At 37.8% G+C, this 24,680-nt stretch overlaps 4 protein-coding genes and 1 pseudogene across 4 annotated transcripts; 3 read left to right on the top strand and 2 right to left on the bottom strand.

The window, feature by feature from the left end:
- Nucleotides 1-842: 842 nt before the first annotated feature.
- Nucleotides 843-3,954, bottom strand: LOC108813311 (BTB/POZ domain-containing protein SR1IP1). The gene is made up of 5 exons (XM_018585838.2): nt 3,561-3,954; nt 3,404-3,473; nt 2,722-3,321; nt 1,987-2,514; nt 843-1,602 (listed from the first exon to the last, which is right to left on the bottom strand). Exons 1-5 carry the CDS (start codon nt 3,614-3,616, stop codon nt 1,054-1,056), a joined length of 1,803 nt encoding a protein of 600 aa, XP_018441340.1. The 5' UTR covers nt 3,617-3,954; the 3' UTR covers nt 843-1,053.
- Nucleotides 3,955-4,670: 716 nt separating this feature from the next.
- Nucleotides 4,671-6,834, top strand: LOC130503823 (casein kinase II subunit alpha-2-like; the record flags this gene model as incomplete). The annotated part of the gene is given in 9 exon segments (XM_056998385.1): nt 4,671-4,982; nt 5,092-5,416; nt 5,501-5,658; nt 5,747-5,837; nt 5,920-5,985; nt 6,082-6,164; nt 6,246-6,309; nt 6,406-6,474; nt 6,567-6,834. Coding segments are annotated over 9 exon segments (1,228 nt in total), but the record flags the coding sequence as incomplete, so codon positions are not given.
- A 261-nt stretch (nt 6,835-7,095) lies between these two features.
- Nucleotides 7,096-8,859, top strand: LOC130503824 (protein CONSERVED IN THE GREEN LINEAGE AND DIATOMS 27, chloroplastic-like). The gene is made up of 7 exons (XM_056998386.1): nt 7,096-7,458; nt 7,563-7,715; nt 7,813-7,890; nt 7,980-8,075; nt 8,185-8,220; nt 8,311-8,492; nt 8,606-8,859. The coding sequence occupies exons 1-7, from the start codon at nt 7,198-7,200 to the stop codon at nt 8,766-8,768; spliced, it is 969 nt and encodes a 322-aa protein (XP_056854366.1). The 5' UTR covers nt 7,096-7,197; the 3' UTR covers nt 8,769-8,859.
- Nucleotides 8,860-10,466: 1,607 nt separating this feature from the next.
- On the top strand, nt 10,467-13,014 carry LOC108813587 (subtilisin-like protease SBT1.7; annotated as a pseudogene).
- Nucleotides 13,015-13,414: 400 nt separating this feature from the next.
- LOC108805750 (transcription factor MYB44-like) lies at nt 13,415-16,052 on the bottom strand. Its single transcript, XM_056998387.1, has 2 exons — nt 13,966-16,052; nt 13,415-13,857 (listed from the first exon to the last, which is right to left on the bottom strand). Exon 1 carries the CDS (start codon nt 15,957-15,959, stop codon nt 15,063-15,065), a length of 897 nt encoding a protein of 298 aa, XP_056854367.1. The 5' UTR covers nt 15,960-16,052; the 3' UTR covers nt 13,415-13,857; nt 13,966-15,062.
- Nucleotides 16,053-24,680: the final 8,628 nt, after the last annotated feature.

The following is a 24,680-nucleotide window of genomic DNA, read 5'->3' as shown; positions in this document are numbered from 1 at the left end:
TTACATATTATATTTATAATTCTTAAATATTTTATCTTTTAATCTTTTTAATCCTTCAAAATTTTATAACTCATAAATATTTCAAATTTACTTTTATAGTTTTAATTTCTACAAATAAAATTAAACAAAAACTTTAGTATAAGTTTTTTTTTCAAAACTAGATTTAGATAACAACAATATTAGAAAAAAAATTTAACAAATGTAATAATTGATCATAAATGAAGTATTTTTATAGAATAATGTAGTAGTTTACTTGTAATTTAATATTTAAAATTATGTACTTCTATGTAAAATTTTATAATTTATCATATCATTTTTTAATTTATATATTTCTATAATATTTTATCTATGTACTATTTATTTATCAAGTTTTATGAATTTAAATTAAAATATCATAAACATAATAATCTTAACATAAAAATAAATTCTTTTGAAGTTAAATTTGAAATTTTACTTTTGGAAAATACTAACTTAAAACTTTAAATATGAAGTTTTGCAAACTTCAAGATAAAATGTTTTTTTTGAAGATATTCTTAGAATCCTAAGCTCTATGTATCTATGATCTAATCCTAAGAGCAGCTCCAACAAGGGGTTGATAATAAATTTCTTATAATTAAAATTAAATCAAAATGTTAAAAGAGAAGAGAGAAAGTGATGAACAGTTCTTAAAAACAGATTTAAAGAACCTATGAAAAACTTATAGTCCAAATGCTTGCTTTTAATTGGTTAACCTTAAAAGAATAATTAATTAACTAAATTTTACTAAAAAATAATATTTTTCATTTCAAGGACTCCAAGTGGAGCTCTCCATGTTGGAGCTCCTCTACAGTATAATATAAATATGACTGTAAATGGTGTATTCGTAAAAATTTAATGAACAAGATGAAAAAGTTTACATTTAAAGCAATTACCAGCTTTATGTAGGAATATACACCATAAGCACACAAAGAAAACAAATGTTTATAAGTAGAAAAATCATTTGAACGAACTTAGAAGTCCCAACAAAAATTAAACATATACTCATGTATTTATATACTAAATGTTTTTTTTCTTTCAAGAAATAGAGTGTCTCCGATCTTTAGGTGGTTTGGTTCTGCCTCTAGGTGGAATGCCAAAAGGGTTTAGCTTCCCAAGTTTCTTTGAAACAGAGTTCATGAAAGACTTTCTTGGCAATGGAGGCTTATCCATAGAAGCAGTTGATCTTGGAGAACTATGATTGCTGCTCATGGTTGTTGTTGATGATGATCTCTTCTCAGTATTATCTTTCTCAAACTCTTTAAGCTTCATCTTCATTTTGAGAAGTTCAAGTTTCAAGTCCTGGTTCTCGCGTTTCACCTTGGAGAGTTCGTCGTTGTAGGAGCTGAGCTTAGGAGGTGGAAGAACAGCTGTTGCAGGTTGTGGTGGTGGTGCTGCTGGAGGATCTGTATCGTTAGTGACTTCTCCTCGTAGACGTTGTTGCTCGTAGTAAAGGACTTGAACAATGGTTTGAACGGGAAGACGATCGTTCTGAGCTGCGTGAGCGCAGGCTTCACGTGATAGTTTCTGGCAATCCATTAAGCTGCATACTTTCTTCCTCTCTACGTCACTCATATTAGGATGCGCCTGCAAGAAGATCATACAGCATGCAATAAGCTTGATCAAAATAGTGAAAATGAATGTGTATGTTTATTATCTTAAATTCTTAATATTCTCTATCTTACACAAAAATTTCATTTTATAATTATTATTTTTGTTTAATTGCCATTTTTAAATTTCTAATGTAGTTCTACGCTTGATCACTTATTTACCTTTTTAAATAACAAATTAATTATTATATAAATTATTTTTATTTAATTAACTATACATTAAATAGGAATATACTAGTATATAATTTACAAAAAAATTCAATCCGCATGAAATATATATATCAAAATGATTTTTTTTTTTTTGCAAAATAAGTAATAGTTTTTTTTTGAACTTATTTTTTGCAAAATAAGTAATAGTTACCTTCAAGTAGATGTCTACGGCTCGGTACATCCCATCTTCAGTAACTCTAGACTGTTCAGGGATAAGTTCAGCTAAACCTATGAACTTCTGTAAGCTCACGTTTCTATCAGAAGCTATCTCAGCCAAATAAGTCTCCATCAGTTTACCAACACGTTCCATGTCACCAGCAAGATCAGCACCATTGTTGCTTAACCGTACTCCTTCAACTTCAAACTCAAGATAGTTCATGAGAATGCGTTGAACAGTGTCTGTATCAAACAACGAATGTTCTCCAGTGAAAGAGTAAGAGGGAATCAAGAGATCGTCAAGTACGGCTTGTGACAACTGTAACCCCATTCTCTTCTCCAAGTCAAGCCTACAAGCAACCGTTGTTTCTAGGTATATTGCTGCACGCAGAAGCATCGAGAGAAAACTAACTGACATTGCGTTTCTCTCTCGTGGAAGAAGGCTTACTATTGTTTCAAGAATCACTCTCTTCTCGTGTTCTTGTTTTGGTTCAATCTTCTTGGTTCCTTTACCAAAAATCTCCTGCAAAAAAAAAAAACAAACTTATTAAATCCTATAAACATTTTTGTAAAGAATTTTAGTTTAAAAATTTGTAACTTGGAGCCTATCTCTATTTAAAAATTTGTAAACATTCAAAAATTTTACGCGGTTGTGTCTAGATCCGGCCCTGCTGATTAAACCCTAACAACTCTGTTTTATAATGGTAAATTGTGTATCAAGGAAACTCACCAGCCCTCGAAGAGATTTCTGAGCATAGAGCATAAGCACTGGACCAAGTCCATACTGCTTAAACCCTCTAGCCATCATTGCGATGAGAACTCGTTGAAACGAATCAATCCTAAGAACGGTCAAGTCTTCAGCCCACCAATCAACCACAGGCTGCTTGCTCACAACCTCATTGTTACTGTTATTACTCGTAGGACTGCAGAACTGGCTTTCCTGACAAGTCATATAAGCAATTGCATCGATGCAACGGCTCACAAGTTTCACTCTTTCAGCAACGGGCAACAAGTCCTCTGACTTGTGCAAGACTGTGATTGCGCTCGATAAGCTCTTCAGAGCTACTTCAGTCAAGTAAGCTTCGGATCTTGAAACGAGGTTTTCAACAGAGTGCTCCTCTGTCATCTCTAGATACTCTGATGCACATCGAAGCATGGCTATGTTCTCTGTGCTCATATCAAAGTTAATACCGTAGCAGAACTTAGTTGTTAGCTCGAATGCTTCAGAGCCTCCAGGGATGTCTGGGATTTTGATAACAGTAGCATCTGAATCGTTTTTAGATTCAGACACAAGTTTCTTGATAAGCCCACATTTGGACAAGAGTGGGAACTGCAAGAGAGACTGGTCTTGTCACCACTGGCTTTGCTTCATATAAGATTAATCGATAAATTTTTAGGTATAGTTTTTTTACCTTGTGCAGTGAAAAAGAAGCTTCTCCTACATGAACGGTGACATCACTAGAGACTTCCTGAGAAGATATCCTGAAACAATGTAACAAACATTTTTACTTGGAAAGTAGTAATAAAAAATGGATCCAGAAATAAAAGTAGAATAATCCATTTAAAAACCATTCACTGGTTCTCTTCATGGCTGAGGACAAAAGATCTTTCTTCTTTGCTGACATACTACGAACTCTTAGTTCGCAGTTTCTTCTGACTCAAGAAACCAACCATGGAACACTATTTCAAGTCTTTCTCATGAACAAGATGTGCCGTAGAGAATAAGATCAACCAAAAGAGTTTCTTTCTCTTTTTTCCTCTCCAATAATTGCAACCAGAAGCTAAACTCCCCAAACAAGGAAAACCACAAACTACCCTTAATCCAAGAGACAAAGAAGAGGACAAAGCAGAGGAAGGAATGGGCTGTTAAGTAATTTTCATGGAGAGTACAAGATAGAGAGGGCTGTCTAAGGACTGTAGGTTTGTGTGGTAATGGTTTGGTTTGAAGATTTCAGAAGGGTCCATGTGGATCAGACACATTTTAGGCCTAAACAAATAATTCCAAAATGAAGTAGAAAAGAGTAATGATTCCTCTCCACATGTGTATATATCTCTTACAAATATAATATTAAGGAGAAGAGAGGGAAGGAGTACTACTACAAATAAGTTAAGAGATTCTTGATTTTTATGACAGAACATATATGGTTGATGGATATCTTGGTCCCTACAAAAGAGTCTTATCATATTTAAATCCTTCCTATTTTTGATAATTGAAGTCCCTATATATGCCCCCCAACATTTGATTGTGTATTTAGCAAAAAAAAAAAAAAAAACATTTTATTGTGACTCATTACAATCTTGCAATAAATGGTCTCTTTCAATAATACAAAAGACGTCCGCAACGAAAAGTTCAAAATTTTGAAATAGTTACGATAATAAAAACAGAATATGCTACATGAATATTGACTTATTTACTTCTAGTTAACCAACTCAACCACGTCATGATCAATAGCTTTATGCAATTTATACATTATGCACTGATATCTCATAATAGCATCTTCACCCTTCGCATGCCTCAATATCCCTCAGCTACCTAATCAGAAGTGTGTAGACTGAGTTACATATATAATGGGCCTTAGAAGTCCATATAAGGCCCATCTAGTAAAAACATGTTAGCGCAAAAGAAAGAAGAAAATGTGAAATCAGAATCAGGTGCGGGAGAGTGTAGTGAATGATACATGTGCCATTCTTCGTCTTCTTCTTCTCCTCCTCCTTCATCTCCTTCCAATCTCCTCCTCGTCGACGCTTCTTGCTACTGTGCGCCGTCTTGACGTTACGTGCGCCTCTGGCGCACTCTCCAATCCGACGCTCGCCTCTCGTCGCTCCCACGGAGACACCTGCTTCCGTCGGTATCGATCCAGATCCTCTCGCCGCCGAGATCTCTGTTTCCGATCAGACGCGGGCGATGTCGAAAGCTCGCGTGTACACGGACGTCAACGTGGTACGAAGCAAGGATTATTGGGATTACGAGTCGCTCAATGTTCAGTGGGGGTAAGATTGATTGTGAAACCCTAGAAAAAAAAAAGTTTCAACCTTTAGTGATCAAAACAGCTCTCTTTAGTGTTTTTTAGTTAAAAGTTTGGATCTTTGTTGTGTCTAGGGAGCAAGATGAGTATGAGGTAGTGAGGAAGGTGGGGCGTGGGAAGTACAGTGAAGTGTTCGAGGGGTTTAACGTGAACACCAAGGAGAAGTGCATCGTTAAGATCCTCAAACCCGTTAAGAAAAAGAAGATAAGGAGAGAGATCAAGATACTGCAGAACTTGTGTGGTGGGACCAACATTGTGAAGCTGTTTGATGTTGTTAGAGATGAGCATTCCAAAACTCCGAGCTTGATATTCGAGTATGTCAACAGCACTGACTTTAAACTTCTCTATCCGACCTTGACTGATTACGACATTCGTTACTACATCTTTGAGCTCTTGAAGGTAAAAAAACAATTTCTTGTATATAAATTGTTACATTATTTGGTGGCTAGCTTCCATTCGAGACTACTACTTGTTTGTTTCCAGGCATTGGATTACTGCCATTCGCAAGGGATAATGCACAGAGACGTAAAGCCTCACAATGTTATGATTGACCATGAGCTGCGTAAGCTTAGGCTGATAGATTGGGGTCTCGCTGAGTTTTACCACCCTGGGAAAGAGTATAATGTCCGTGTTGCGTCGAGGTATGGTTTTTACTTTATATCCTCTCTATCTTCGCTGTAGCTAAGGTTCACTCTGATGTTGTCTCCCCAATGCGTCGTCGTATATCAGATACTTTAAGGGACCTGAACTTCTTGTGGACTTGCAAGATTATGACTACTCATTGGATATGTGGAGCCTTGGCTGTATGTTTGCTGGGATGGTGAGTGAGCCTTGGTTGTATATTACACTATGTCTTCAAAATTGCGTTTTGGTTTAATCTGATTATTATTCATCTCGTGTAGATATTCCGTAAGGAACCTTTTTTCTACGGCCATGACAATCAGGATCAGCTAGTGAAAATCGCCAAGGTAAAGTTTGTACAACTCTCTCTCTCTCTCAGTTGTCAGATCTCATTGTGGTTATAAAAATGAATATGAACATATCTCTCTGCTTGTTGTTGATAGGTACTTGGGACAGATGACTTAAACGCTTATCTAGATAAGTACCAGTTAGAACTTGAACCACAACTCGAAGCACTCGTTGGACGGTATGTTTTGTAACTTAATTTTTGTAAGAGAGGTTCTTTTTTTACTGAATCATTATGGTTCAACGGACACACAACACACAGGCATAGCAGGAAGCCTTGGTCCAAATTCATCAACGCAGACAATCAGCATCTAGTCTCACCCGAGGTTCTTACTATTATTTGTTCTTGATTCATCTTCTTAAAGAAAACGGTTTTAGTTTTGGGGTTTTAAAGAGGGTTTGTGTGTCTTTAAACAATGTAGGCGATTGATTTCCTGGACAAGCTACTCCGGTATGATCATCAAGACAGATTAACTGCAAAAGAAGCCATGGTAAGTAGTAAAAAAAAAAGGAGCCGACTTTCTTCTCATAGTTTTCATTTTTACATTTGAGGTAAATAGATTATATTGATTTTGGATGGCAGGCGCATGCTTACTTCTCGCAAGTCAGGGCAGCAGAAACCAGCAGGATGAGAAGTCAATGAAACTCAAGAGAGAGAGAGAGAGAGAGAGAGAGATCTGAATGGCGATGATGATGATGGGTAAGTGTTTGATCTTTTCTTCAAGTATCATATCTAAACTGTGTGGTGTTTTCTTTTTTGTCCAACGTTTAAAACACTTTGTCGTGAATTCCGAATGTATTAAACGTATAAAATTACTATACATTAATGGATTGGAAGCATATTGTTTACACTCGCTGTTCCATATAATAACAGTGGTTAATAATTTGTCATATAAAGCTTATTTGGACGACTTAATGGGTCTTTATAATAAATAAAAAGCCGATTAAATTAAACTGGGCTTAGTGACCCAATAAAAATTAATAGAGAGAGAGATACCCGGGAAAACTGTGTGCAAGGGAGCATCTGCCACATGGCTAGAGACAGACGACACAAGTCAGCAGAAGCCAAATACTTAATAAGATTTAAAAGAAAAAAGAATTATATTAGTTTTTCTGGCTATGCAGTGTTTGACGTGTTTCAGGAGCTCTGCTCCACTAACCTTTGATCTTTTCTTCAATCAACGCGACGGACACTCACAAAACTCATTGGCAAAATGCTCAGATTAAACGTTAATTACCCTTTGCTTCCGAAGATACCACCAGCCAATCGCGTTTGTAACAGAAAGCTCGGCAGCTACTATGATTATTCGTCGAACGTTAAATATGGCGATGATGATGGTAAGAAGAAGCAGATGTTTCTAAGCGTTTCTGTGAAAGCAATGAAGGAAGAAGGTAACGGAAGTGGAAGCATGAGTTTCTCTGGACAAAGCTGGGATCCTAGCTCTGAGATACAAGTTCCTTCCGACCAAAGACCTGTAAGTATATTTGCTTTTTTTTTTGTCTTTTTCTTTCCAACTCTATAAATAGATAAAATATTTTTTAAAAGAGTCATAATAATAATTATGATATTTTCTTTTAGGTGAATGAGTATTCGGCTTTGAAGGAAGGGACGTTGTATTCATGGGGAGAACTGAGTCCAACCCAATTCTTTCTTCGTATAGGTGGTCTTTGGTTGGTCACTTTCACTGTTCTTGGAGTTCCCATCGCTGCTGCTAGCTTTAATCCTTCCAGAGTGAGTGAACTTCAAAATCACTTGAGTTGAGCCGTTCTCTCTCTCTCTCTCTTGAAGAAGAAGAAGATTATAATATATATAAAAATTTCCCTTGCAGGAACCTTTGAGGTTTGTTATAGCTGCAGGGACAGGAACTTTATTCCTGGTTTCATTGATTGTCTTGAGAATTTACCTGGTATTTTATATATATACTTTTCCTCTGTTTCTCATAGCTTAACAGAATTTATAAGTGGATTATAATGAAGTTGGTTGGTTTGTTGTTAGGGATGGAGCTATGTTGGAGATAGACTACTCTCTGCTGTTATTCCGTACGAAGAGAGCGGATGGTATGATGGCCAAATGTGGGTTAAGCCACCTGAGGTCTGCATTTCCAAAGTCTTTTCCTTTTCACTAGAAGAAATGAACATTCATTGCTCCAAATAACTGACTCTGACTGTGACTTTGCATCTTTGTTTTTTTTCTTTCTCAGGTATTGGCTCGGGACAGGTTGTTAGGTTCGTACAAGGTAAAATGCAGACGATGTTTTTTTTTTTTTGGCAACATTTCTTATTCAGTGGTGAAAAATGAAAAGACATGCAACTTTTGTGAGTTTCAGGTGAAGCCGGTAATCAAGATGCTGAAACAAACATTAGTTGGAACAGGAGCTTTGCTCGTTTCAGCATTCGTCCTATTCGTTTTTGCAACACCTGTTGAGGATTTTTTTAAAACCACTCTAAGATCAAATGGTAACCAACCGGAGGTTTCTATTTCAAGAACCAACAACAAGTTCAATATGAGGTAAATAAGTAGATATCAAATCGATAATCACCAAACTATTAAGAATTTTTTATTTATTCTTTTTGGGTTGGAACCGAACGTTCACCTCTTTTCTTATTTGTACAAATTTGCAGAAAAGAACAATTGCTTCGGTTGCCCACAGATGTTGTGACAGATGATGACTTAGCAGCGGCCGCAGCTGAGGCTGCTGATGGAAGACCGGTCTATTGTAGAGACCGTTACTATCGTGCATTGGCCGGTGGCCAATACTGCAAATGGGAAGATCTTGTTAAATAATTGTCATACTAGAAATACAACAACACACATGCACTATGTACTCTTTTTCAGTTTTGATTATAATGCCTATATATCAATCATCTTATCACCATATACCAGTTATTATTATAAAATTGTCGGTTACGTGGGCCTGTAATTGCCAAAAGGTAAAGAAACATGAGTAATATTATTACTTTCTTATAGACTGGAGCGTAGGTTTTTATTATATAACTGAAAGAAGAAGAAAAATGTTCATGAGGGGAACCTGGTAGGCACACAGTTCAATTTTAATCAAGTTCCAAAACAAGATAAAGCATGGTCCAATTAAAACCACTACTCTTTTCCAACATTTAATACTATATGAAATCAATCAGAGACGTGGACAAGATTCAATACCTCGTCGTGGCATTATTACTGAGAGTCGCCGGATAATATGGACCAACCTGCCAGCTTCTGATGTTGCTATTTGTTCGTTCATAAAGATAAACTACTAATAATAAAGAACATTTGCAGATGTACTAACTATTTAGATAGGGCTTTAGTGAGCTCGGATCTGTTGTGAAGACACGTTAATTCATGTCGTACCATACAAACTAAAGCCTCTATAATTGCCACACACACACATTATTTGGATCCCAACCGTCAAAAGCATTGGTTAGTTGATGATGTCTTTGTCGAAACCCATTCAGATTTAGTATGAAAAGTAGTTCCTTATGTATGAACCTTCTTAAGACATAAATAATGGTATGTACGTAATCAATGTACGCAAAAAAAAATCTCTGAAGTAAATTGCTAAACCAAATGAAGCTAAGCTTTAACTGCATAAAGGCGTTTGGCGCTAAATAGTGTAGACATAAAGACGTTTTGATGTCTAATGTGGACAAGAGTATATTGTATTGTTGTGTTTGTGTATATACAAACAGAAAAGAGTCACGAGTACCCAGATTCTTTTGTATACACATATTTCGAGGTGAAGACAAAATTGTTGACTCCACTCCCTAATGGGATACATTTAATGTGGGGTAGAGTAACGTAACCTTCTTTTTGGGATTCAACCGCACTGGATACGACCGGATCCTACTCAAGCGAACCGGAGCTAAGACATTTAGCCGGTTTAACGAAAATAATTGCCGATTTATCAATGTGACTAGCTAATATTTATTTGAATGTTATCTGCAAGTGAGGAAACAGATTACACTACTAGTGTAAGCTGCATGAGGCAGGAATTGGTGTGATGTGTCGTTGAGAATAAAACAATGATGATGTTTCAAAGATTTGATTAATAAACTTAATCAGAGTCACATGTCGCAAATTAATATCTACATGTTGCTACTCATCTGTCCTAACTGTCATAATTGAATCCACGAATAATTATACCTTGAAACAAAATGGTTAACTTAGTAATGTTTAATACCTGTAGTCGGATATAAAGTCATACATGTTTTTTTACTTATAGGATATAGTTTGGAGCTGGTCAATATAATTAATTCCGGTTAGAAGAAGGATTCATTGGTTAGTTAACTGAGATTGGTTTGGAGTTAGCTTTTTAGCTTTATGTTTTGTAGCAAAGTTAAAGATGTGGCAGTTGACCATAAAAACGTTAAGATCTGGTTCGGGTTTGGGAATATAAAACCGATTTAAAGAGATCAGAGAAACGGCACGTTATGACACAGTGTCACAGTCTCAGAAGCTGCGGTTACTAGCAAGTAGCATCTTAACCTCTTTGTGTGTTCTCACTAGCATCTCCCGTCTCTCTCTCTCTCTCTCTCTCTCTCTACTGTATTATATATAAACCCTTTCTCTCTTCGTCCAAATCAGAGAGATACCACAGATTGCGAAAGATATGTCTTCTTCGTCACTCTCCTCCATTATCCTCCTTCTCCATCTGTGTTTCTGCCACGTGTCCCAAGGTGCTCAACATGCAACATACATCGTACACATGGCGCAATCTCAGATGCCGTCGAGCTTCGACCTCCACTCCCTCTGGTACTCATCCTCCCTCAGATCCGTCTCACAATCTGCTCAGCTCCTCTACACCTACACCAACGCTATTCACGGTTTCTCCACCCGGTTAACTCCCCAAGAAGCCGAAACGCTCGTGACTCAGCCAGGTGTCATCTCCGTTCTACCTGAGCACCGGTACGAGCTACACACCACTCGCACTCCGCTCTTCCTCGGCCTCGACATCCACAACGCCGACCTCTTCCCCGAAACCGGCTCGTCCAGCGACGTCGTGGTCGGAGTCCTCGACACCGGAGTCTGGCCGGAGAGCAAAAGCTTCTCGGACGTTGGATTCGGTCCGATGCCGTCCACGTGGAGAGGCGGATGCGAGTCTGGAACCAACTTCACAGCCTCCCACTGTAACCGCAAACTAATCGGAGCTAGATTCTTCGCTCGCGGCTACGAAGCGACGATGGGACCGGTCGACGAGTCCAAAGAATCGAGGTCTCCTAGAGACGACGACGGTCACGGGACACACACGTCGTCAACCGCAGCCGGATCCGTCGTGGAGGGAGCTAGTCTGTTGGGATTCGCTAGCGGGACGGCTCGCGGGATGGCTCAGCGCGCTCGCGTGGCTGTTTATAAAGTCTGTTGGGAAGGTGGTTGTTTCAGCTCCGATATCTTAGCTGCCATCGATAAAGCTATTGACGATAACGTCGACGTTTTGTCCATGTCTCTCGGCGGTGGAACGTCCGATTATTATAGAGACAGCGTCGCGATCGGAGCGTTCGCAGCGATGGAGAGAGGGATCTTGGTCTCTTGCTCCGCCGGTAATTCCGGTCCTAGTTCGTCCAGTTTATCGAACGTAGCTCCGTGGATCACCACCGTTGGTGCTGGTACGATAGATCGTGATTTTCCGGCGGTTGCGGTTCTTGGAAACGGGAAGAATTATTCTGGAGTCTCCTTGTTTAAAGGAGACGCTCTTCCCGCTAAAACGCTGCCGTTTGTTTACGCGGGGAACGCTAGTAACGCGACTAATGGGAATCTATGTGGGACCGGGAGTTTGATCCCGGAGAAAGTTAAGGGAAGATCGTGATGTGCGATAGAGGAGTGAACGCTAGGGTTCAGAAAGGTGAGGTGGTGAAAGCTGCTGGTGGACTCGGGATGATTCTGGCTAACACGGCGGAGAACGGAGAGGAGCTTGTTGCGGATGCTCATTTGTTACCCGCCACCGCGGTGGGAGAGAAGGCCGGTGACATTATCCGGCATTACGTCTTAACCGATCCCAATCCAACCGCTTCGGTTTTGATCCAAGGGACCATCGTTAACGTCCAGCCGTCTCCCGTTGTTGCGGCGTTTAGCTCGCGAGGGCCCAATTCGATCACGCCGAATATTCTTAAACCGGATTTAATCGCTCCCGGAGTTAATATCCTCGCCGGTTGGACCGGGTCCAAAGGACCTACCGGTTTAGCTTCCGATGCTCGACGTGTGGAGTTCAACATCATCTCGGGAACGTCCATGTCTTGCCCTCACGTGAGCGGTTTAGCTGCTCTTCTCAAGTCCGTGCATCCGGAATGGAGCCCTGCCGCGATCAGATCGGCTCTCATGACCACCGCTTACAAAACATACAAAGATGGAAAACCGATCCTCGACGTCACGACGGGGAAGCCTTCAACGCCGTTTGACCACGGTGCAGGACACGTGTCACCAACAACAGCCATCAATCCAGGACTGATATACGATCTAACGACGGTGGATTACTTAGGCTTCCTTTGTGCATTGAATTACACACCGTCGCAGATCACAAGTGTATCGAGACGTAATTACACTTGCGATCCGAGTAAATCGTACTCTGTCGCTGATCTAAACTATCCCTCGTTCGCCGTCAACGTTGACGGCTCTGGCGTGTACAAGTACGCACGCACTGTCACGAGTGTTGGAGGAGCTGGGTCTTACTCGGTTAAAGTAACTTCGGAGACAACAGCAGTTAAGATTTCGGTTGAACCGGCGGTTTTGAATTTCAAAGAAATCAACGAGAAGAAATCTTATACAGTGACGTTTACAGTAAACTCGTCTAAGCAGTCTGGACCCAACAGCTTCGGGAGCATTGAATGGTCAGATGGAAAACACGTCGTGGCTAGTCCCGTGGCGATTAGCTGGACATAGTTGTATAAATTATGACAAAATTAGAGCGCTTGATGGAAAGAATAAAGTCACGGACATTGTAGTGCCGTTCTTTGTAATAGCTCTCTGTTTCAAAGCGAAATTAGCATGCGGTGTGTTCTTGGGCTTTATCTAGTATGTTATTGAAATTTCTTTGTCTCTCCTTGCTATCTCAAAAGAAAGAAAAATACTCTCCGGCCACAAGGATAAGCTGCGTCTCTACGTGATTCATCATTTGATTTGAATCTTTAATTTTCAAAAAAAAGGTACCAAAAGTTTAGACCATACTAACTGCTAGTGTGTTATGAGTTATGTCTATTTTTTTTTTTTGGGGTCAAAGTGTGTTATGACTACTTTGACTTACTAGGTTAAGACAAATTACTTTCTGAGATGATTTATTTCATGACTAGATTTTGGTTGGTTATTGGGGGTTTGGAAGGACGGTATAAGATAATGGGCTTTATATTATTGGGCTCAATAGAGATAATCTTGTTACTTTTTTCTAGATTTTTATTTAACAATTCTTTTATTTAAATAAAATGAAAAGTAAAAAAAACATAAAATAATATAAATACAATCATATGCAATTCTAATATTATAGAGCATTACAACATAAACATTGAAATCTGGAACAACTTTTTTTTTTTTTTTCAACTTCTTTTTATAAAAGCCTCTTGGACTAAAGAAGAGTACAATATTGGCATTAAGGCCCAACACAAATAAACAAAAGGATGACACAGCTTATAACACGTGTAGGGTAATTTTTGAGATGCTGCTACGTGGCAGGAACTTGATGTTAACGAGGACACCAATCTTCTCCACCGCTCTTGAGCTCTTGACGTAACCGCCTTCGACTTTGTCACCGGAGAAACAGTGCCGCCGGTATGGTTCTTCATCAGGAGCCGCCACAACACCTTGATTTGCCAAGACTTGTACTCCCAACGAAACCTCTCGCTTTAAACCGAAACTCATTAACCAGAAAGTCATGTTTCACCAATGTTTAATCCTGAGGAAATTTAAGTCAGTTGAAATAGAGATTCTTTGACGGACCGTTAGAAACGCCATCTCTGCTGAATCTTCTTCAAAAGACCTAAGAAATCCAAACAAACTTTACCCTTTTTTATTAGAGAAGCTTTGCCTTAAGCCAAACATGGCTAGATCTAAGTCAGCAAAGACTGATTCTCCATTAAACAGTGGAAAAGCTGATTAGGAGAAACATCATATATGATCAAGAGTTGACGGGATTAGAGTTACGCATGCGAAAGGTTGGAACTTGAAAACTAAACCATCGCCTAGCGAAGTTTGATCTGCAACGAAAGAACATATCCGCTAAACGGAAGTATAAACATCAAAAAACAAAAGGCAAAGAAAATACTAATATGTTACAAACAAAAGGGGTGGTGACCGACGGTGGGGAACCGCCGGCCCCCGAAGCAAACTTCAATTAGACGCTTTTTAGTGAGAAGTTGGAGGTTTTAGAGAGAGAGTTTGTGTTGGAACAACTTTCTTCTTCATCATTTTGTTTCTTTTATGGAACACCATTTACATGTGGCTATCATTTTTTGCCTATCGTTTTAAAATAGTTAATCTCACTTCCTAAATACTAAACTTTAAATAGTAATCATTAAAACTTATTTCAATTTTTAAAGTATTTTTTACTGAAAATATTTTTAAAATTAGTATCCAGGTATCACAAAATCCTAAATCTTAATGCTACAGTTTTTTTGAAAAATTATATCCCATTTAGGATATTTCAAATTTCATTTAATCTGTCAGAGTTTATGCTGTTAGTAGATTTCATTCAATATCTGTGTTCAAAAAAAAAAAGATTTCATTCAATATATGGCGTTTAGGTTGTTTGAAGCTGCAAGTGTAGCACAAATGAAAACAGTCCTTTCAAGGTTGATGAAATGGCTAAGATCAACTTTGTTAATATTAGATATTCAACCGACGATCACTAATGTTGTTATTAGGAAGAAAAAAAGCTAATAAGTTTAGTAGAGATTGAAAATTTTATTTATTACTCTAGGTTCACGAACCGAGATTTTGCTCATTCGACTTCCGCTCTATACATTTCTTAAGTCCCAAAATTCTTAAATGTCTAATCTGAAATGAGAAAGAGAAACAGAGAGTTTTTTCTTCTCTTCCTCCAGATTTCCATAGCGGTTGGTTTCACATATTGATTGTAACAGTTACTAAACTCTCCCTTTTCTACTCGATTCTCCCGACTCCAATTTGACTCATCGGAATCATCCCATTATGGTTTCTCTGCATCTCCATCATGTAACTCCTCACCTCCGCCTTTATCATCTCCTGCATCATCGCCATAAACTCCCCGCCGTTCCCAGCAAACGACTTCCCCATTTCCTCAATCGCACCTCGGAATCCGACAGAAAATGGTAACAGCGACTCTGTTTTTTTGTTCTGTCGGCTCCAAGTGTTGTTGATATTAGTTGACTCGTGACTACGGTTTGACTCCTCGCTGACGTCAGCACCAGGAAGCGACAAGCTCAGCGAAGTCGCGGGGTCACCAGAAGACGACGACGTTTCGATGGGAAGCGGCAGCGCGACACCACCCGCACGTGGAACGGGCCTGAAAAGCCCAACAGAGTGCAGAACCGGTATCGTACTCGAATCGCTGACATCAGATCCAGTTGGGCTTCCTGGGCTCATATAAAGCCCAGTAGCAACTGGTGGACATCCGTCGCTCACCGATCTCTTCGCCGGCCTTCGATCCTCCTCCTCCTCCTCCTCCGCCGGAGCCCCGTAACGGTGGTCGAAACCACCGCATTTCCTCTTGAGCGTCGAGTTCCAGTGATTCTTCACGGCGTTGTCCGTACGGCCGTTGAGGAGACGGGCTATCGTGGCCCATTTGTTACCGAACTGAGCGTGCGCGCGCGCGATCGTCTCGTCTTCCTCCGCCGAGAACGGCCGGTGCTCGACCTGCGGCGAAAGCTGGTTGCACCACCGTAACCGACACGACTTTCCCGATCTACCGGGGATTGATTTGCTAATCACTGTCCAGTTTCTCGGACCGTATTTAACAACGAGCCTACGAAGCTGCTCGTCTTCTTCAGGACTCCATGGACCTTTAATCCGATCCGCCATTGGTTTTTCAAATAAAATTAAAGATTTATAGTGATTTTCTCTCTGTTTTGTTGAGAGAGATGAATTAACACAACAAGTTCGAGAAACTAACGAGAGGACAAAACTATATTTATACAGCAATTCTCTACGAGATTTTTTAACCGGAAACCGGTTTAGACTGTAGAGAAGTCATGGGCAACGCTTCTTCCACGCAAGCGGTTCTCCAAAGTTTGCGATACAGCTGTGAAAGGACACGCGTCGTAACATGGCTACGTCGATGTGTCGTTTTTTGTCGTTTTCCTAATGATTTTTTAATAGATCGCAGGTTTCGTACATAGGAGCGTGGAGAATAATCGAGCTCAATGTATAGGGCTTGTGAATGCACGCGCTTATAAAGAGAGTGGTGAAAGTGGGAAGTTAAAGAGACAAAATCACGAAACCCAACTAGCAAAGCTATGATAATATTCGCACATTTTGAGTTGAATTTAAATTAAATTTAATAAAAGACGATAACGGTTAGGTTCGGGTAAGGACAGTTTTTTTTTATGTTTAGTCTGACTTTAGAATAGCAAAAGCCAGGCTGTATACCACTCCACAAACTTTCTATAATAATATCTACTTTACATAACCAGTTTTCCGGGTGTAGAAAAACTAATCAATTTGTCTACGAAACTGTATAAAAAGAAGCAAATTGTCATTAAAAAGGGAATAACATTAGTAATAGACAAAAACACAACATACCTAATCCATGTTTGTAATCGTGTTTTTTGGCAAAGACTAATGTTAAGGTTGGTTTAAATGAATAAATAGAACAGTTACGGTCTGTTTAACTGTATAAACCGAATGTGAAACCAAATTTGTGACATATACTATCGAAAATTTATGAGAAATATAGTTAAAGATATTAATGTTGAGTTTAAGAAACGTGATGTAAATGAGCGGCTATCAAAACAGATAGATAGACGTTGGTGACGTGGAAGAAAACGACAAGATAGGTTGCCGAACTGGAACGCAAAATCACACTGCCTTTATTTCCTGAAAATATGTATATAATTGTGATTTATTCCGCGAAAATGAAGCAAATACAGGCTGTAAACTTGTTGATTGATTTTAAAAATCAATATTATTAATTCTGCAGTTTGCCCTATTGATAAAAGTTGTGTCCATTTTTAAATTTTATAACTCCCTTTTAATACACTTTAATATACATTGTTTAACTTTAGATAACTGCTGTTATTGGATTATACACCTTTAGTTTTTTTTTGACGTAAAAAAATGGTAACTGTCTGATCGCCGTCATGACTCCGCTGCTCTGCATTCACGGACAGAGAGCTTGGCTGCATCGATGGTGAGAATCGAGAAGCTCCGGAATCGTGCTTTGATCGATTGAAGCTTTGCGGTCATGGTTTCGAACCGAGGCTGATGAATCGAGCAGTACGTCTCCTACATCTCTTTTCCAAGTGGTCGCTGCAAGCTTTGCGGACCAAAAGCGTGAAGCTTGGATCGAGGAACTCAAAGCGAACAAGCCACACTTCTGCTTATCGGTCGATTCGTAGTCTCGGGGAAGAGGGAGAGCGAGCTTCAGCCGAGAAGACCACGTCGAGCACTCCGTCTTCACCGCAGAGAGCGCTCTGCAACTCTCGATCTGGCTATGGCCGATTTCTGCATTTTTGCACACTTAGTCCCTGAGCTTTTGACAGTTTACGGTTTGACCCCAATACTTCCATTTGTTGCAGAAATGTCCTCGAATTTGTCCCATAATTATTGATTCTGCATAGACACTAAATCTAAAATCTACTTTTAAATATATAAACTATCATGTAATGTATACACACTAAATTTACTTTTAAATATATAAACTATCATGTAATATATAACTACCAATTAATAAAATAAATATATGAAAACAAAGCATGAAAATTTAATTAAAAACATATAATTTCATCTATTTAATTACTATTTGATTTTAAAAAAAATTGTAACTATACTTTGTTTTTTTAAATGTAATATTTGTTTACGAATAAAGTACAAATTTAATGTGTGAAAAGACTATGACACAAGTGTATTTTACTCGGGATGGGTACGGGTTGGTAGATTTTGGATTACGGGTATCCGTCAACCGGAAAAGTATTTAAAAGTAAATAAAAGAAAGAAAAGTAAAGACTTTTTAAAATATGGTAATTAAAAAAATTTAAAAATTATTATAAAAATTATTTTAATATTTTTATAATAATTATTTTAAAAAATTATAACCCGCGGATAACCGAAAAATTAAATGAGGTGGTGCTGGTACAAATTATTTGTTTACGGGTTGTGCGGGTCGCTTTTTTGACCAAAACAAAATTGAAATTCGCGGGTTGCGGGTTCGACCAGATCAATTTTTAAATTACTATTATTTAATAAAATATATTTTGTTAAGATTTATACACAAATATGATTATAAAGAAAAACAAATATAATCACAAAAAACAGAAATATGAAAATTAAATTAAAACCAAAAAATATACCCGCCCTTTAATTGTATTTAATAAAATCTCTAATTGTAATCCATTTTACGACACAACGCGTATTTAAGAAGGGTTCTTGATCTGTACGGTACGAGTATGGTCGGGAAAATTCAGATTCTCTTGTTAAGCCGCACGCTCCCAACGCCGTCCACACCTTCTTCCTATCCTTCCTCCGACCTTTATTTAACGATAAACTATTTTTTAAGTACTGTTTAATCAGTTTATGCTTTTTATATCAACAAAACGAGAGGCTCACAAAACTAATAACAACAATGGACTTGGCAAACATTCAAGAAAGGCAGCAACACGCCCACAAAATTTATTTCTTTTATCTCATCGTTAATTCTAAATTTTCAAATCTACGTCCTTATACGAGAATGGCGATTTGATTAACATTAAAAGATTTCTCAATGCATTAGATTCGACTTTTAATTGACGCATGGTGTAACAAAATATATGTCGAATTTAGTGCTTGTGGTCACGAGCGAGATAGGTAAATAGTAAATCAAACATAATAAGTTTAAATTCACTTCTTCTCGGTTGAGATGTTTCTATTAAGCGTAATGCCATGTAGCTGTACCTTGCCTATTTGCAATTAGCCCATCTTTTAGTATTGGTTTACGTTACATTTTTTTGCGAAACCTGAAAAAATATAATACCCTCTTTGCTCGTGGTTGCTAGGATCACTGGTCGATTGTTGGTTTGAGTCTGCTAGTTTTCAAAGTATTTTTACTGGACTTTTGCATTAAAATTTTCCTCAAACAACAAATAAATAGATATTCATTCCGTTTATTTTAATTCTACATATTTTCTATATAAAAACTTTATTACACATATATTTATTCATATTTAAACAAAATGAAAAATAAAATAGAAAATAAAGTTAATAAATTATGAATTGAAAAGTTAAAACGATACTTCTTTTTTTACAACAATTTTTTTTTCCTACAACGACACTTAATATGAAACGGATAAATTATTTTAATTTTAATATACGATATTAATGATTGATTAACAATGTCTTAATTATTCACAAATCTTGGACAATTCCATTTTTTTGAAGATTTGATCAGATTTAGTTCTTTCCCAGATTGTGATACATTGTTATTCATTTCTTCTTTACAAATCACTATATCATGACATCTGATGAGCGATAATCTAAGGTTTAGAACAATAATTCGAAATAATTCATTGGTTATCGTCTCAACATATAGCTCGTACTCGATAGTCGATACTAAGATGTACTCCTATTCAAAACATAACATACGAAGATCTTTGATAAGAGAACACAAAAACATCCAAAAATGTAGGAAACTTGAATACACAGCGGACATGACAATTATTGGAGTGGAGATATTTTTTCGGTTATGATCTAGCGTAATAACCACCAGAAAATTGACAAGAACATTGAAAACATTAAATAAAACACCGTCCATATAATATTTTATATAATCACACACCGTCCAAGGTTACAACTTACAACTGTATATTTTCGGTCCAGAAAATCATTGACCCTCTTGTAGAAAAGAGATAGTGGTGCAGAAATAAAGGCACGTGGAACATGACCTAACTCAGTACAATACAATTTAAAATTCTCAAAATCACGAGAACTGGACAAAAGCTTAACAGCTGTTTTCCAGGAAGCGCACGTGTACATGTCTAATACTTCCACGTGTAAGTGCTAATGACATGTAACGTTCAAAATTCTTTACAGGGCAAAACTACTCTTGTTATGTTCCTCCTGTCGTGGAACTGTAATTGCTATTGGTCAATACGTGGTTAGATATATATTCTTCCACTTGCATAGTTTATTATTTTGTTAAGGTCTTCATTTGTTTTAGCGGTTTTATTCGGTTTTGTTATCATAAATTCGTCACAAGTAAGAGAAGTGTATTCGCCTTCTTTAGCTTTTTACGTTTTGATTGTTTTTACCAATTCAGAGTATTGATTGTCATCGGAGTATTGATTTATACATTACTTTTCTCCGGTACACCAATTAAGCAGTATGTATTTGTACATAATTTGAAAAAAGCTGAACATTACCCTAAAGTAGATATGAATATTAAAATTTATACCTTATGTATTTCAGAATCTCCTAACGTATATATTTATTAATTAATAAATATATAATCAACTCGGAAGAAAAAAAAAGAAAAACTCGGAAGAACGATGCTCTAGAGTAAAATCACTATCCACATCCGAATGTGTTTTTAATGTATATTTGAGTAACTTAACTAAAAACACCAATGAAGCTGACAAAAAAAAAACTAAAAACACCAATGCTGTCAAATTACGTAGATGCATAGAATAGAAAGATGCTGTTGAATAGTATCCTTCCGTTCGCTCTTATCTTAAGCCGTATGCCCATTTTGTACCTTCGCTCCCACACGTGTGCATGTATGTATATATCCACTACGACCACATCTCATTTAATGGTCATCACTGAAACGACGGTGTTTAGTGACCTTCGTGCTTAAGAATTAAGATAATTATTAGTATTGGTCTTTTCATGTGTGCTTGAGCGACACACATGACACACCTAACACCTTTACTAGCTTGATTCAAAAGGGATTCTTTGTTGGACGATATAGAAAAGTGACTCTTTTGCATGGAATCAAAACATTTTCTTTCAGTACCTACCAAGTACCGGCCCTTTAGTTTGATTTGTGAAACTTGGTCGATTTGTATGACTATAAACTTAATCAGTCCACTTTAGAATCCGGAACTCATATGATATAGGTTTTGAATTTGTTTTTGTGTAAACTCTAAAGGTTGTTCCATGGCTTTTTTTTTACAAATATTATAATTTTCCAAAAGTCATGCAACTTAGACCATGCTCATCAATGAATTCCCGGTTAGGATCTGTAACTTTAATTTTTTATTAATTTTTTTTTTCGTTTGATTTTTTTTAAAAAGTTGACCTATAGTGGGCCGCTACGTGGCGTGGAGCCCACTAAATAGTTATGAAACAGGTTCATCCCGAAAGGGCGGGACGAGAGGAGTTCAATGCTGTAGTATATTATAATATTTTTTTTTCCTGGGACGCGTGTGAACCTTTTGAAAAAGCCTTCAATGCTCATGTCCCTATATAACCCAAAACAGTGATAATGTGTATACGTAGGCACATATAGCTAGGTAGTCATGTAAAAAAACTTATATAGGCTTAGTCTCTCGACAAAAGTGAATGTTATCTATTATATATTTCACCATGTATATATGTACGGATTTACGTACCAAGGCAATAACGTATGAAGAATCCTATGACTGGAATGTGGTTTTTTTTACGGCACTGGAATGTGGTTAATTAAATAAAAATAACAACGTTACTTGATTCATTTAATCTACCATTGGATCTGATCGTGTGAATAGTCCAAAGTTACGCTTATAAACAAACAAGTGATAACCCAAATCACAAAACAAAAAAGAAAAAATAAGTGATAACCTAGTGTATTGTCAGTTAAAGAAAAAAAATTAGTGTATTGTAAAGTTCTGTGAATTAATGCATGGTTTAGTTTACATAATATCTAGTGGTTTTATGAAATTCACAACCCAAATACATGTACGATGCATTTATGTGTTTAAATCTGTGAGACATAGAAGAGAGAGAAAGTTCCAACTTCTAACTAGAAAGCGGTTCTGAAAGTGGTTGTCGCTCGGTGGCCGGTGGCTTTTGCCGCCGATTACCATATCCCTTTTTTTATTTGCGTCATCTTCTTTTAGTAGCGTAAGTTGTCTCGGCGTCCTCTGTTTTGCGATCTTTCTGACGTAGCTGGGTTCTTAGCTCTGCATGTTTGGATTTTGTGTTCCGGTATCACACCTTATGTTCGGTGGATGACCGGCTTTGTCTCTGGGGCCGTGCCGTCTTCTCTGATGATGGTCGCCGACTTTGATTCCGGGAGTGAAGGCTTCCTCAAGCTTCGCGTCGCCGGTGGTTCTGTTTCTTCAAACAAAAGCGTGGTGGGTGTGTTGATGTTTCCCGGATGAGATCTCGATTGGTCGATGTAAGCTCTCCGTGGAAGGATAATTCGGTGTGGAAGGGAGTCGAGTGGTGATTCTGCTTCCGGTGGTTTGTGGGGAAACGTCTGTGAGTTTCTTCCGACGGTGATTCTCGAAGTGACGATGTCATGTGATGGTGAGGCCGTGTGTTTGGTTTCCGTAGAAACTCCAATACAGTCGATGGAGTGGTTAATGTGGTGGAGGTTCTGTGTCCCGGTGGATTCCGGTGGTGGTTTGGCGTCTCCGGTAACGGTGGCAATCTGTGATGAAGATGAACCGTCCGTGTGACGCGTGGTCTCCTCGTTCGGAGGATTTCGACACGTGCATCGGGTTCGCTAATTCTTGGACGTGTGGCCGATGATGTAGTCGGTTTTTCGGCTTGTGGGCTTTAGTTTAGTAGTGTTTATCTAGTCTTTTTAGTTTTGGACTTTTTATTTTGTCTATACTGGTTTGTGGAATTTGCCTTTGGACTTGAATGCTTAATAAAAGTTTAGACGGAAAAAAAAAACATGTACGATGCATTTATATCAATTCCAAGTATTGATCAGTTATAGTTTTTACCAATAATATAATGCATGGTGTAGCGTCGTCATACGAGTCATCAACTGGCAAAAGCGATGCCAATATGCATAAAGTTAGAAACAAAAGGACAGATTGCATCAAAGTATGAATCTTTTTCCCCACATTGCTCGCCGGCTTTTGTTGACTTTATTTTAACAATTTTCAGAACCCAAAAATCAAATTACAATAAAACATTACTATAAGTAATATCTCTGCACCTTTTACCACCAAACACATCTTTTTTTTTTCACTTTCTTGGTACCTCTCCACATAAAAAAAAATTAGTTATGGTTATCTTCTTAATTTTCTGTGTATATTTGGTTTTATATATATATATTACTTCAGACGGCAAAAAAAAAAATCTTCTTAATTTTCTATCTGATGTCCGTAGATTTTCACAGTCACGGCATCGATCAGACTTTGACTTTTATTATCTATCTTTTTTTTGATGTGTATAGTGGTTGGTTGGTTTTAGCATCGCATTTCTATGGTATTCATCCAATTTGCCTCTGAGAAGTGGTGACTTACTCAACATCAGTTTTGCCGGCTTTTATTTTCGGGAGATGGTGGTTTCTTCGACACCGTCATCGCCTATTTTTTCTAGGTTTTTATTCCATTTTTTCCATCTATGAATATGAGACTTATCCGTTATTCTGCCTCTCGATTTTTGTCTATTAACGCATGCATGTATGATAAAAATGGAGGATCAATTGTAGGCATTTTAATCTTTTGATGCTTTCATAGATCCACCATGTTCCAGATCTGACTCCGCCGTCGACGGGGTGTCGGGATGAGTCTGTTATGTGGGCTTTTGTAGTATTGTATTTCGGACTTTGTTCCAGTTTGGACTTCGACTCGTTAGTTAATAAAAAACAGATGGCAAAAAAAAATCTCTCCATCCTTTTTTACGTTATCTCTGTACCTTGGCAAAAAAATTATATCTCTACTCTGTTTGTTGGTCATCACCATTTATAATATTTTTTATATTTTGAACAGCAGTCTGCTATAATTATTTTTGACTAAATGTGTTATAATTACTATTCAGAAACAATAATCCTCTTGTGGAGAAAAACATCGACTATCAACTTTTCGTGGAAAGCACAATGACGATGGATCTAGAAAGGCATAGGAAAATAATGCTATAAACTAAAATCACACTCTCTGTCGATAGATAACTCTTTTATACATTCTATCAAGTTGAGAAAACACCCGTGAAATAAGTTTCATACCGGTAGCATGAAACGAACCCATGATTTTATACATGCACGTCTGTTCTCAACATAGCTGTTAAAATAGAATGGCATTTCTAGTACTGTGAAAAAAGTGTTCGGCTGATCTAACTGAAAGTTGACACTTGACACCGTCACTGTGTCAGTTGTTGCTCATAAATATCGTATAGATATTGAAGTCATTAATTAGGAGTGTATGTGTGGTTAACGAATGGCCGAAGAAGAGCCGCCCTATAATTGGGCTTTTGTCGCCAAAGTGGTGGAACCCAAATTCAGAGTGGCCTGTGTGATTATGATTAGCTTGGTTGTCTTTTTCAATTATTTTATCTCTCCTTCTACTCTTCTTCGAACACTCAAATTAATCCAACAAGCTCTTGAAGAAAAAAACACTAGTAAACAAATAACACTGCTACAGAGAGAGAGAGAGAGAGAGAGAGAGAGAGAGAGAG

Source organism: Raphanus sativus, unplaced genomic scaffold (assembly GCF_000801105.2).
Source record: "Raphanus sativus cultivar WK10039 unplaced genomic scaffold, ASM80110v3 Scaffold1159, whole genome shotgun sequence".
In the NCBI taxonomy this organism is placed as follows: Eukaryota; Viridiplantae; Streptophyta; class Magnoliopsida; order Brassicales; family Brassicaceae; genus Raphanus; species Raphanus sativus.
Note: the sequence above shows the minus strand (reverse complement) of the source record. Positions and strands in the feature narration are given on the sequence as shown.